This window comes from Argentina silus (genome assembly GCF_951799395.1).
Source record: "Argentina silus genome assembly, chromosome: 19".
In the NCBI taxonomy this organism is placed as follows: Eukaryota; Metazoa; Chordata; class Actinopteri; order Argentiniformes; family Argentinidae; genus Argentina; species Argentina silus.
In genome coordinates, this window is record NC_139673.1 from 2,768,992 (window position 1) to 2,783,790 (window position 14,799).

Sequence of the window (14,799 nt, forward strand, 5' to 3'; positions counted from 1 at the left end):
AATGCATGGATACTATTTTTAGTGTAATAAAAAAAAAGTGACCTTTCCCCATAAATTGTGAAAATGAAGGATGTAGTAAACCTAAGGGAAGACAATGGGACTGGATCTGCATGACCGGTTACTTTAAAGAGTTATTTTGAATGAATTGTGATGCACTTTTGTTGAAATAGACGTTGACGAAAGCAGCAAGAACTCTGAAACACTAACATCGAGCGCCATCTTGTGGTTGACTAGCGTATTTTCAGGACGTTAGGGCCACACGATACATACAGTACATGCAATGGAGTTGAACTGTTGAGGGATGAATTTGAATTCAATGCTCATTATCTCATATCAAAAATGTCATTCAATAATTCAAAATGTTCATTTCAAATACAATTTATTTCCTCTCCACATTGACAATACATTGGCGCAAACCCTAAATCCATTCTATAACTACATGTAGAAGTGGGCATTTCCCACTTGTTGTAATCCCTATAATTGTAATCAGGGTTCAATCAGGCAGGGGTTGGGGGGGTGGGGGGGCTGGAGGGGAGAAATTTCTCCCTTGATTGCAATATGTCCACAACAACAACAACATCATACAGAACATTTTCCAATAAGGGTAATACTTTATTTACATATTCCCAAATAGATCGCTGTTAGTTCAGTAGATGTTCAACTAACTGTCAACAACATTTCAACTAACTATCCACTAATCCTAACCCTAGCCTTAACCATAGCCCTAACCCTAAACCATAACTCTAGTTACATATCAACAGAGTTGCAGCTGATAGTTTGAGCAGCTGTAGATCATCTATATATTTTCTGTATTTCTGTATTTTCTGGAGATCATCTACGTATTTTCAGTATATATGGTTCCACTGGGACCATATATACTGAAAAATGTATGCACTCACTGTAATGTAAGTCGCTTTGGATAAAAGCGTCAGCTAAATGGCATATATATATAAGGGACTATCCAAATAAAGTGTGACCCCAATAAGTGTTTCGAAGAGTCTTCCCTGCTTCACATTCACTGTTCATCCAACCATATTTGCTGATGGCAGAGTGAAGCCATGCCTGTTGTGTGTTCCTTGCCCTCAGTAGGAAGAGGAGCGATGTGAGTGAAAGTCAAGGAGGGAATAATGGCCTCGACTGACTGACGCCATTCACAGCAAACAAAGGCGAGGTGGATGACAGTTTGTTTCTCTTGGTTACCATGGCCCGCTTCAAGGCTCTGTCAGCTCAGAGCCAACCATAACAAAGAAACGTGACTCATGCCGGATGAAAAGGATGTCCACACACACGCACGTGCGCACACAAACACACACACACACACACACACACACACACACACACACACACACACACACACACACACACACACACACACACACACACACACACACACACACACAAACAGGTAGGCGATAGTGTCAGTACTGCTGCTGGTTTTGTCTTGCTGGAAATATTGTATAAATGTATTCAACTAAGCCTATAAGTATATGTTATAACCCACTGACTGGGGCAGTTATGGTGCATAACCCACCCACAGGTCTGTAGGTCTGTCGGCTAGCGGACCAGCCTAGACCCGGTGCCTGAGAGGCTTGACCTGGTTTTAGAGGGCTGTTATGACCACAGACCTGGCAGTACACTCCAGTACATGTCTAAGCCATCTGGCAAAGGGGACGCTGTTTCTCAAGGTATTAACGTGTCGTTGTTCCCTATTCTTAACCCAGGCCGGTCCCCAGGGGTCACCGAACAGTCATAAACCCCTTGTGACATTAATAACCACTTCCCCCGAAAACAGGGAATCATAATGGTTTCAGGTGGCCAAACAAAGCCCGAAATAGCCGGTCCGATCCTATTATTAGAGCAGCGCAGGACCGAGACAGGGAGGTGCGTGTGTTGCCCACTCTCCTGTCTGCAGGGCTCTGGCGAAAGTAGACGTTAAAATGCTGTAAATGTTATAAAAAGCTAATTTGTTTGGTTGGTTTAGGAGAAGGCGATTTAGCCCAGTTCTGAGGTTGTTGAGCAATGTTGAGAAGTGAATACGTCAAATCCCAGATATTGTGCTCTCTATTCCATACACTGTGTACAACTATTTAAATAAACACAAATGCTATTTTATTCCATTTTAGACCGGTTTATTACATTTTAGTTTCAAATTGACGTTGGTGCCCTACAGAAAATAAATGTCTCTGTTTTCAAACCCTGACTATTGGCCTTCATCATTTCTAAAATGTTTTCAAGGTCCCTCTATAGAAGAAGACCCTCCAACTCTATTGAGGGATGATGAATACACCTCATCCAGCTGAAATCCTCAAAGGCAATCATCACAATCACGACAGCAACCTTAAGGATTTATCTCCCCGCCCCCCCCCCGTTTCCAGGCAACCAGAGAGACACATTACCTTGCCAGCCAGCAAACCTACAATTTAGGGACAATACTGCACTCAGGGTCTGCAAATAATTTCTTCATTTTCCGTCCTCTCGCTTCTTTTCATTTGCTGCCCCTGCTGTGACCATGAGTGGAGAGAGAGGCGTCTGTCGCGAAACGAGACCTTGTTCAGCAATAGAAAGCCAACAAAGCGCCTAAGAAGGGTCTGTCACGCAGACTGTCACTGTGTCGGTGGGCTGTCGGTGTTCCCTGTGTGTGAGTGGCTGTGAGGACAAGGCCATGTTGAAGGGCCAGCGGTGCTCCGTGTGCTTATCAGACAGGCCAGACAGAATCAGGTTGCTTTTGTCAACATTTCAGACAAACGAGGTGAGGATGCGTGAGCACACGCCTCTGTGTGCGTCTGTTTGCACCTGTGGGTGTGTCTCTGGATAAGATCACCACAGGAAGGTGCTATTAATAGATCTATTAATATAATATACGTGTGCGGATTTTATTGAATGCAGGGTCAATTGTACAGTACCTAACACTAGTACCATAACAGATCTCTATAAATTCCTCTTTTTATGGTATGCAGATGTGTCCAGTCGAATTCTCTCTTTTTGAAGGCGTATGCCTACAGCTGAACAATAGTCTAGGTCTACCTGTATTTTAAAATATGTTTTGTTTGATTGATCCATATTTTGATTGAGTCAGGATTTCACCCAGAGACCTCTGATTTCATCACACCCTGCCCAAGCCCACACATCTCTTAACAAACCTTGAGAGAATGGTCTACAAATAGGCGATTTACATGCAGGACTTTGACCTCATCCACTTTGACAAATCAGTTACTTCATTGTGGTGACTTATTAACTGTCCCAAATAACCTAACAAAGTGTGCAAGACCAGCCAACAAGTAAAAACCGAAGCTTTATACATTTATGAAATTAAGAATTTAACTGAAGATAGCTATGTTCATGAATAGGCAAATTGGCAGTTGCTTAAGAAACAGGTTTTTTTCTAGTCAAGGAAATCATCCTTGATCTTTCCATATTTCACCATAGAGATCGCTCTTGCTCATGTTTTCACTGAGCGCCCTCTGAGATGCTGAGATGAAGAAAGAACAAGTTCGAGCCCCACCTACCTCCGCCATCAACGCACTGCACCGAAACCGTCATGTTCTCTGGGCGGAGTTACTCCTTGCTCCGGGGAAAAAGCGATAGTTCAGTGTAAACGCACCGCAGAACGAATAGAGAGACCGACAGACAGCGACTGGCTGAAACTGCTGGGAAAAAGCGCACCTGTTGAACGGCAGGAGCTTCGCAAGATTTCCTCAATCTGAAATTTCTTCAAAGCTTTTTGGCTGCGCTTGAAACTTCAGGATGACGGACACTATTTTACAAAACGGAATCAAGGACCGAGTTAGTGAGAATGGCTATTTCAAAAAGGTGAGTGATGAAGGTTTTATGAATAAAATCATCAGCTGTTGATCATGATGGACTGATCACGTCTTTTCGTGGCTGTCGTGTGGAGGCGTTTTGCCTTTGTGTAAATATGTATTTAGTGGGCTATATATCCTTTTTTCAATATGTTTTTATTTATTGATTCTTGATTCCTCAAGTCTGTGATCAATGATTTATTTATATTTTATTTAGAACATGACAGATATGAGAAGACAACTGACGGACTGGTCTGAAATGTCTTCTTAAGTTCACAGACTATCATGTAATTTTTATGTGTGGATGATCAACATTGATGATCACTTTTGTGATTGTTATTTGTTTGTGATGATCACAGTTAACACCTTGAGACAACCCCTAAACCATGGTTTGAACCATTTAAGTGTATAATTAAGATTTAATCAGCTTCCTTGCATTCAGTCATCATTGTTGATTGACAGGTCAGTGAAATCATCTATTTTAAGTGTTCTAACCGGACCATCCTGTCCCCGCTGTGCCACTTGTAGTGAAACCATTAAAGCCTAAAAATAGACTTTAGAGTGTCCGGTCAGTTTCTGGTGTTAGTGACAACCGAATGGTCACGTCTCATCCAGTCAGAACTGTACACTACCAGGTATGTGAGGAATGCAGGTGTGTCAAACTAGCTCCTTGATAACCTTCTCCATAAATACCGTGGTTGAAACTGCCTGGGGTGGGGGAGAAAGGGAGGGAGAGCAGGGCTGGGTAGATGACAGATAGAGTTATGGATTATGAATTCCACAGAGGCATTGGTGCCCCCCCCCCCCCCCCCCCCAAAAAAAAAAAACACACAAAAAAAACTCAACATTCCTTTCAGATTACTCCCCAGCATATGAAAGAGTTGATGTGAGTTATTTGACTAGGTTGCCCAGGGGGATTTGGTCATAGATCAGAGGAAGTGTATCTGTCTGAAGTGTTTACCTCGGAAGGGAGGATGCTTGTATGATTAATAGACCAACTTTTTAGGTTATATCCTGTAATAGAGGCTAATAACAGTATTATTATGTAAAGACGTACAGCATTTCTCTACGGGAAAGAAACTCCAGAGGTCATTGCGTAATGACCGTGTGTGTGTGTGTGTGTGTGTGTGTTTATACTGTGCGTCGCCATTCTCGGAGGGCAGAACCTGCACAGTCACATATTTGTGTGGGCCCTGCCACCGTTGTGTTTTCGTAGTCAACCATGTTTGGATGGTGCAGTGAAAAGGGCCTTTGTTGCGATCAAACCCCCTGATCTTCCTCTAGACTGTTTCTGGCTTTACAGCTTTGTCCTGCTCTTCCTGTCTCTATAAAAAGCCAACGGGACTCTGGGGTCTGATGAGGAGAGATGTTTTGTCTGTCTCTTCTTCACCCTTCTCTTTCTTTCTTTTTCTCTCTCTCTCATTCTTTCTTAATCTCTCCCCGCGGTACCTCTCCCTCTCACTCCACCAATTTCTCGAATTGTATCTCTCTCTCTCTTCCCTCTCTCTTCTCTATTGCTTTCTGAGTATTGTAAAATTACGTCCTGGTCGCACCCTTGGAGAAATAACAAACTGTAAGTGGTTTGAAAAGGGTTCGCATATCTCTGCTAAACCGCAGCACAGTGAGGGAGCCACGCTGTAAGGGCTCTTCTGGTCCTGTCGTGTTTAAAAGAGATTTGTGATTTGGACACAGCATTGGCCGTCTGTGGAAGTTTCAGCTTCAGTGGGTCGAGCCAATTGGGGCTTTTGATATATTTCTTCTCTCCCTTTTTTTCGGTGGGTGAAAATGAGCTCAGTGATTTACTAGGCTGCTCTCACAAACGAGACGTGCTCATGGTGGACAGATAATCCAGCGGGATGCCGTGGTTTCAGGCTGCGTTCCCAAGTCTCCACTGCTGCTCCCCTCAACTGGTTTCAATCCAGTCCGCTCAGGCCAGCCACGGGACGAGAGGGGGGAAAAAGGCAGAATCGGCATGTTTCTCCTGCTTTTCAACCAGTCAGAGTGTAGCCAGAGAGACCATTGACGTAGCATCTGCCCCAAGGCTTCTCCCAGTCCCAAGCCACAGAGACAAATTGACAACATGTGCCTTGGCCCAGTGAGACTGGAGCAGACTCTGCTGTCTGGGCCATGTCGGAAATACAGTAAAATGACCCCCTGTCAGGTTTATATTGCAAAGAGAAAATTGAAACATCCCAGGATAACAAATGCTTAGCCTACTTCTCTTCAAATTCAGTGTGGATAGGAACAGTTTAATCTCTGAGTGAGGTTTAAGCTTGGTTTCCATTGTGCTCCAGTTTAAAATCTGCACCAGGGTTGGTGAAGTAGGGTGACCAGTCTCTGGCCCTCTGCCATCCCATAATTGCCAGTTATATAATGTACCGAAACGAGGCATCTCCTATGAGTCACTACTCCATTCCACAGCCATGTATGTTCTTTATGAACACGCTACGCTACACCAGACACACACGCTCCCGAAATAGAAAATGGAGGCCGTCTTTCGGCGGTCGGTCAAAAGACCGGCAAACAAACTGGGCCACCGTGACTTTATTTGGGCCCCGCTGACACAGTTTCCTGACTACTGTTGCTGATGGTGATTGGATGGGATCGAGTGTCTTTGTGCCCTGTTCTGGGAGCTCTGCACTCTGCCAATGACGGCTTTGGAATGGGCCAGAGAAGGGTGATGGTTGTTGTTGTTGTTGTCCTGCTGTCCCTGTGCCGCACAGTTGGGGACAGATTGAGGGGTCCGTAGAGGTCGTCTCTTTGGGAATTATCGGCACTTTTCTTGAGCGAGGGAGAGTGGCATACCACCTGCCCCACAGTGCCTGACAGTGCTCCTCAGAAGGGGGGTAGAGTTACAGTAGGCTGAAGGTCCGTCACATGGTTGGTTGAGGGGGACTCTGGTTACCTCGCTTTAAGTTTTGATGGGGAAGAATGTGACTAATGGCTGTGGATGCGAGCAGCCCCAGTCAGACACTGGACGCTTTGTCTGTCCCAGTCAGGATACAACCACTTCCCTGTGGTCAATGGGACACAGAGTGACCACTGTCAACAGACAGCATGGCTGTATCAACACAGCAGCCTGTCCTCGTACTTCCCTTATGCAGGTACAGTCAGTGTTATGGCATTTTGATAGCAGCTGAATATTGACATTGATACAAGGAGACGCCATGTCATCTAAGATTATGACGTACTTGTGCGTACGTTTTTTTATTTTTATTGATGGCATTAGTATGATGAATGTTCGAGCCGCCACTCCCCCCCCGCCCCCCCCCCCCCTCCCCGCACCTCCCTCTGCTGTAATTGGCAGATTGACACCCCACGCCTTCTGAAGGTATGCGGTGAGCGCCCATTCATCACGTCGCTATGCTCCAACAACAGCTCTCCTCTCGCCCTGCCAAGGCCCAAGGACCTCTTCTCTTTGTTGTTTACTGTCTCTTAATTACATGACTAATGATGTCGTAGCGGTGTAGCCTGGTGATCTATTATTAAATCATTAAACTTAATTGTTTGCTTAGGAACAGCAGGAGCTGTAACTTGGCGAATGGAATTATAGTGGGTGGATGTTGTTGTCAGTTCACCTTTTTGTGTAAGTAAGTTCATCGTTAATTAGGGAAATGATTCACCGTAATCAAGGCGAGATTGGACCGATCTATTTTTTTGCGAAACTGACAACAGTGCACTTTGTATCTGTCACACCTGAACATTACCTCATAATTTAGAATACTGACACACACCCATATGAGAGATGTTAAGGTTCATGGTGTACATGTACAGTATATGAGTCATATTGATGATCATCACAAACTATCCTGTGTTGTTAAGCTGTCTTTTTATCATGTCCTGCTTTATCTACGTGTGAGTGACATACTGTCCGTGAACGCCCTCGGTGAGTCAGTCCCAGAGAGATGAATGTAAGGCTTCCGTCTGTATCTCTGGTCTCTCTGTGTTTGTTGACACAGCGAGGAATGGCGCCTTGTTTCTCTGATACCATAAGAACAGGCGGTGCAGTGGAGAACAGTCCGGAGGGAGGGAGGGAGGGAGGGAGGGAGGGGACGGCGGAGGGAGGGAGGGAGGGAAAGTGCTTATTGGACTGTTTGCCTTGTCCCTAACGACTCAGTATACATCTTGTTCTTAGTGCACCAAAACAATCTCAGAATCACCGCCGGTCAGCTTTTAGGAAGTGATGAGGAGCCAAAACCTTGTGATCTGCTGTATCTGCTGACCCAGTGCGAGTCTGCGATGGACAATGCATTCTAGTTCTATTTGGTGCCTCAGCACTGTTTGTAATGTGTGTCTCGATATGTTTCCTTCGCAGGGATGCAACCCCTTCGCCCAGACGGGCCGCAGCAAGCTGCAGAACCAGAGGGCCAGCCTCAACCAACAGATCATCAAGCAGATGAGGATGAGGGCCGGGGCAGAGAACCTGCATAGGTACGTCTACTTATACATAGGGGCCTTTTGTAGTAACACACACACACACACACATACACACACCCCACATGAAACGGTGAGTCCTACTCCTACACCATTAGACCTCCCTCCCTCTCCCTGTGAGGCTTTGTTTACAGGGGTGATTAGATAATTGTGAAGTGACTGTCAAGCACGTACCAACTGTCAAATGTCACGTAATTGCTTTCATAATAACAATAGGTGTACCGCTGTAAATAGACACCTGTTGCCATTTCACTGTTTGTGCTAATATAGAATCAAGTAGAAGACACACACACACACACACACACACACACATACAGACACACACACACACACAGACACACACAGACATACACAGACACACACAGACAACACACACACACAGAGAGACACACACACACAGACCCACACACAGACACACACAGAGACACACACACACACGCACACACACACACACACAGACACACACAGACACACAGACACACACACCCGTCCTTCGGCCACCCACACGCATGTCCATGTACGTAAGTGTGGGTCGGGACGGTAAGTCGCTGTCCTCATCCTCAGCCTGTTCATGCTGAAAGGACACGTGTGAAGAAACCCGCTGGTCGTGTGGTGTCGTGTTTGGCCCTGTGGCACTGGAGGCTCCGACAGCCTTGTTGCTGATGTTGACAGGTTTCTCTTCGCTCCTCGTCGCCGGAGACTCGAGTGTGATTCACAGCGAAGCTCCTTGTGACCAAAACAACCAGATAATCTCCCCCTGATGACGGAACCTCATAGAGTAGCATTCCGCCCGGAGCGGAACAATGCGGAGTTGATCTGAGCCGCTGAGGTGTTGCTGTAGCAGCAGACAGATTCTTAACAGTTGGCTGGGCCTTTGTTCCACGGAAAAATAGTTGCGAAAGTCTGTGGCGTTTTCAATGGGATGTTATCTTGAGATTGGGCTCAGAAAGCCGTCACCCTTTTGATTCTGCCGTACATATCAGAATGCTAGTGATGAAACAAAACAAAGCGTGCGTTGTAGATGAGTTAGCCACACAACAAGAACCAGTAGTTGTCTAGATAACAAGACCCCAGGGAATGGACTGTACAGTACACTTTGAATTGCAAATGATTCAACTAGGAAACATCCTCTGGGTGTGGGTACCCTGCGCCTAATATCATATCACATCCTCTTAATGGGCTCAGCGATGTTAAGGAAGTGTACTCCCACGCTCAGGCAAAACCCCAGGCCTCTGCTCTCTGGCTCCTGGACCCGAGGCTACGTTCCAGTATCAACACTATCACATTCACAACCCGTTTAGAGTGCATGGCCAAATACATTGCTTCATTCTAAGCCGTATTACTCGCTGGTGAGTGTTGGAAATCCCCCTCTCTCTAACCATCCTGTCTAAACCCACCTTCGCTGGCCTGGCCTGTGTGTGTGTGTGTGTGTGTGTGTGTGTGTGTGTGTGTGTGTGTGGTTTCAGGCAGGCAGGCATTTCCGGCAATTGAGGACGCCAATAAATGTTTTTTTGCATTTGTGGCGAGGAGGGTGACGGAGTCGATTCGTGTTTTTCCCCCGGGGCACGTCCGTCCATCTCTGCTCTCCTGCCAGGGGGCCAATAAACACAGACCGTTATGACACACGGCTTATCAGCCGCCCCGTTGCTCTGCTGTTCCGTGTGTTGTGCGTTGCCGTGGCGACGGCCGCAGGCTCCCTGCGACCGGGCGTTGTTGTCGACGTCACTGGGCTGTGGGAGGCTCTCTGACTGGGCTGGTGGAACTGGGCTGTGGAGGCTCTGACTGGGCTGTGGAGGCTCTCACTGGGCTGGTGGAACTGGGCTGTGGAGCCTCTCTAACTGGGCTGTGGAGGCTCTAACTGGGCTGTGGAGGCTCTCACTGGCCTGTGGAGGAACTGGGCTGTGGAGACACTGACTGAGCTGGTGGAACTGGGCTGTGGAGACTCTGACTGAGCTGGTGGAACTGGGCTGTGGTTTAACAGGGCCTGTTGCCCATCTCCCCCCTCTCCCTCCAGCTCTCACTCTTCCTCTGGTCCCCTCCAGCCCCCCCCCCCCCCACCACCTCCCCTCTCCCTCATTGTGGTCCTCTGGTTTGGCTTAGGCAGGAAGGATCTGGGAGGGTCCCATGTGAACAGGCAGTAAGGCTGCATACATGCAGGTCATTATGGCCACAGCTGGAGCCTGGGTTTAGGAGTGTGGAGAAGGTTGGCTTGCCTACAGTGAGCTGGAGTGTGGGGTAGGGGGTATGGAAAGGGTTGGCTTGCTACAGCATCTGGCCCAGGCTGGGTGGCTGAGCCCCAAGGCAGCGCTCACACAGAGTACAGTCGATGCAGCTGTTTGAAACCCCCTTCAGAGAGCCGCACCCCCAAGGTAAAAGAACAAGGGGACACTGGAAGACTTTGTAGCATTGAGACCCTTTCATCACAAACTCAGTTTACAGTCTCCAAGGCTTCATTCACAAGCCAAGTCTTCATTTAAAGTGTTTTGGGTCTTTTTTGCTCCGGCATCAAAGTAGACGACTCTAATTACATACAATGGGCCCCCTCCTGGAGCTTTTGTAATCCTGAATGCAGCTCTCTGTTGTTACAGACTAATTCGTGTGGATTAGGATTTCCCCCACGTTCTGAAACCCAGTCAAATGATGGGTCAATCGGAGCGGGAAGTTACCCTCTCGGTGAAAGGACTAACTTGGGCGGTTGTTTTACCCACTATATTCAAATCAGTGAAGCTTCCTCACCACACTGGCTCTTTACATGCCAGCAGCTGCAGTGGTGTCATATGCAAATGACAGCCAGAACCTGACTAGCAGAACCGGCTGAGCTTGTGGTAGTCACGGCTGCTCTTTTTGGGGGCACAGGGGGGGGGGGGTGGGGGGCGGGCACGGGGGCGGGGGAGGGGAGGGCCTTTTGTGCGCCAGGTGTATAGCTCCCAAAACATGTGGATCCATAAGTCTGTGTCCTCACTGCCCCCCTTCCCCAGAGGGATGGGGGTTGGTGGGGTAGGAGGTCAAAGTTGTTAGTGATTGCCACACACAGGGAGACACACACACACACACACACACACACACACACTCACTCACTCACACAGGTCAAAGGTCAAACGTATTATTGATTTTCACACACAGCGAGACACACACAGGTCAAGGTCATAGGTCAGACTTGTTACTGCCACACACACACACACACATGTTGCAGCCCTGAGGAGCAGGGATTAAGGCTAGAGGTCTGGGAGTGTGGCTATTGGTTACCAGCTTTGATGGGTTGTGGTGTGGGTTGAACTTGGCCCAATTTCTTCAACCTACTTTTCGTTTACAGTTTTTGACTGTTTTAACAGTCAAATAGATCGGTGCATCTTTCATGGGGTTTTATGTCAGCATGGTTAAACTGGACACTGATAAAGTGAATGACAAAATTATCTACATAGAGTCCCGTATTTACTCTGTGTATAACCATTCCACTGTCACTTCTCTCCCGAGTCAGACCTCTCTCTCTCTCTCTCTCTGTATGTTTACCTCTGTGTGGGGTAAGTGAGGAATGAGGCGTCCCGTCTCTGCTTGAGAGCACACCGTGGAAAGGTTTGAGCCTCTTTCTGCTTTTGATTAGGACTGTCTAAGCCTCCACGGGAGCAGCTGTCAGCCATCAAAGACCTCTGCATTCCTCGCAGTATTTCACCTCCACAGCCTGGTACACGTGTGTGTGTGTGTGTGTGTGTGTGTGTGTGTGTGTGTGTGTGTGTGTGCGCGCCAGCACAGCTGCAACACAAGGTAGAACCCATATGTGGGTACCATGGGCTTTGCTTTGAGTTGGTTATTTGGACCATAGGATAAAAGACACAGGAGGCCAATGTGAGAACAGGAGTGTGTTAGTGTAACACCCCAGGGTACAGAGTGGAAGGCTGTGCCTCACCTGTCTGCCTGGGCGTCCACCTGCAGTGTTAGAATGTTAGCATACCTGTGGAGGCAGAGCGGAAAGCCAGGTGAACTACAAAGGTGACCTAGTTGACCAACCGTGCAACACATTTCTCTACCTCCCTCTCTGTCTCTTTCTTTCGTTCTTTCTCTCTCTCTCTCTCTCTCTCTTTCCCCTCTCTCTCTCTCTCTCTCTCTCTCTCTCTCTCTTTCCCCTCTCTCTCTCTCTCTTTCCCCTCTCTCTCTCTCTCTCTCTTTCCCCTCTCTGTAGTCAGTCAGGTGCTCAGCCAGCGGTTGTACATTCCTCAGCCCCAGGTCTCTCTCAGCAGTTTCACTCACTCCCTGCTAATAATCTGCTGGCCTTTGTTGCCATAGTGACCGCCTGGCGTCAGGACCTCTGATTATATCTGCCGTCGCCTCAGGTTTCATAGTTTCCACATCCTTTTTGTGAAAGACATCTCTCCAAAACGCCACGACGTTTATCCCCAAAAACAGACAACTTAGCCGGTTCAGAACATTATGTTGGTGAAGGTTAAAGCTAGCCAGACCGCACGTTAGGGATTATCACAGTTTCCCCAGTTGGTATGATTAGTTATTAATGATATACCCTGAGCCGGATGCAGCCTGTCCCCATAGGCCCGTCTCTGTCGAGAACCGCGCCAGACAACAAACCACGGCCAGCCCGCTAACTCTCGCCTGTACGCTTCCCACGGACGTCGCTTTGCTCGCGACCTACCACCCCTCAGAACTGAAAGTGGTTTAGCCCACACACTTACTTCTTCTCATCTAAGAGAGAGAAGATGAGGGAGAGAGAAAGATGGGGGGGGGGGAGGGAGAGGGAAAGTGGGAGTGAGAGGTGGTGTTTTGTTGTAGGCTACTGAAGGGAAACGGAGAGACATCCAGGATGATTTACTGACCCTAAGCAGCTCTGTGACCAGTCCCGGCGTTCTTCCCCAATGACTAATTGCCCAAACCCAGGATCGGACACAATGGGGCCCCTCAGACGAAGGCACTCCTCAGCCTCCTGGGTCATGCCCCTGCGCTCAGATCACTGGTCCTTGAGGACATCGGTCTTCCTGTCCGACCCACTCCTTTATGCCCGCCTAGGGATCCATCAAGAGGAGGCGACATCTGCATTGCCGCCCCAGAGAGAAAGCAGTGAGTCTATGCAGTATGTACACATCAGTCTCTTTGGTTAGCTGAGTGGACAGAGAGGGAGGCTGCAGCGTTTAAGCACCAGAGGACAGTTGACATCATCCTTGTCTGCTGTGCCTGTGGTCAACCCTGCCCAGCCTGTTTCCCCTGGGGCCTTCTCAAGATGGCCGTCACCATTACGAACCCATTTGTGTATTGGCAAATATTGACCCGGAGGTGTAAATCACCCAGCAAGGTGATAGTCTGTTACCTTGATACTTTCACCTGGTCTTAAACCCCTTTATCTCTCCACCAGTAAAGATGCACTTTACCGAACTATCAATGCCAGATACAGACAGATACAGACACAGATACTGAACCGAACACAACAAGGTTAAAAACCAGTTCATGTTCGCTGAGTGGGGTTAACTGTGTCAGCTGCCAAGGCTCAAACCATTCACAGTAGCAGAGTGTGTTGCTGGCGTCCATTTTGTGCCAGGCCGTTTGTGCAGATTCCTAATGACAAATGAGTTCAGACTGCAATCTCAGCCCAGTGGCAGCCATTATCAGTCCTTATCTGAGACAAGATGGAGCTGCGGTCGAAAAGTAGTTAACTCTTCTCTGAGTTTCTTCTTTTCTTTACTCAAAAAGAACCTTCCTTGTAAGGTTTCCAGAAAAAAACCCATTAGATTTATACAAATCTGGTCACACTTTACGTTAAGTTGCCCCTACATCCGGCAGCTATGTAACAACATGTTAATACAATGTTATAACATTAGTTAGTAAACAGGTATAGGGGCAACATAATATAAAGTGTTACCATGAATAATTAATTTTATTCCCATCGTCTTCAAGAGCATTTCCTAGCCTGCCAAACCTCTTTTTCCTCTGCAGGGTGCTAAGATCTCAGATGAGATCAGTCCACTTCCTGTGAAGCAGTGACCTAACCCTCATCGTAAATCATCCTGGATCTCTCGTCATCGTACCAGGGCTCTGTCTTAGCCCTGACAGTTGCTCTCACACCTCATTGAAGAGCTTCCCTTCAGAGTCTTGACAGTCTTGACACTTCTGTCTCATGCGATGTCAGTGATGCATCTGTCTGTCAGGAAGATTGACGCCTGCAGGCAGAACCCTGGACAGACAGGTTAGGGCAGGTGTGTGTGTGTGTGTGTGTGTGAGTGAGAGAGAGAGAGAGAGAGAGAGATAGTGTGAGCCCAAAGTGTAAACAGATACCAGGGGTTAAGCACTGAGGAGTTTTGGGGTCATCTCAGAGGTCAGACGCCCAAGAGTGGAGCCGGGGATGGACCACAGCAGAGTCGGTCTCTGTCTCCGTCTCTGTCTGTCTGAGAACCACCTGTGGAAACCTTTGTTCTATTGGGTCTGTAAGCACTTTCTCCTGTGTTTGGAGATGCAGAACATGCTCAGACATGTTACATTTATGGCATTTAGCAGATGCCTTTATCCAAAGCGAACAATACCTTTGTTTAAGTAAGTGAATCATCTAGCCATCAGTCATCATAAGACA

At 47.5% G+C, this 14,799-nt stretch overlaps 1 protein-coding gene across 2 annotated transcripts in view; it reads left to right on the forward strand.

Annotated features, from left to right (window-relative positions):
• The first annotated feature begins 3,616 nt into the window (after window positions 1-3,616).
• Window positions 3,617-14,799, forward strand: part of rhpn2 (rhophilin, Rho GTPase binding protein 2) — a 31,350-nt gene continuing 20,167 nt past the window's right edge. For both annotated transcript variants that reach the window (XM_083691527.1, XM_083691528.1), the window contains exons 1-2: window positions 3,617-3,810; window positions 8,116-8,231. In XM_083691527.1, the coding sequence (XP_083547653.1) occupies window positions 3,745-3,810; window positions 8,116-8,231 (182 nt within the window). In that variant the 5' untranslated portion in view covers window positions 3,617-3,744. The remainder of the gene's footprint in view (window positions 3,811-8,115; window positions 8,232-14,799) is intronic.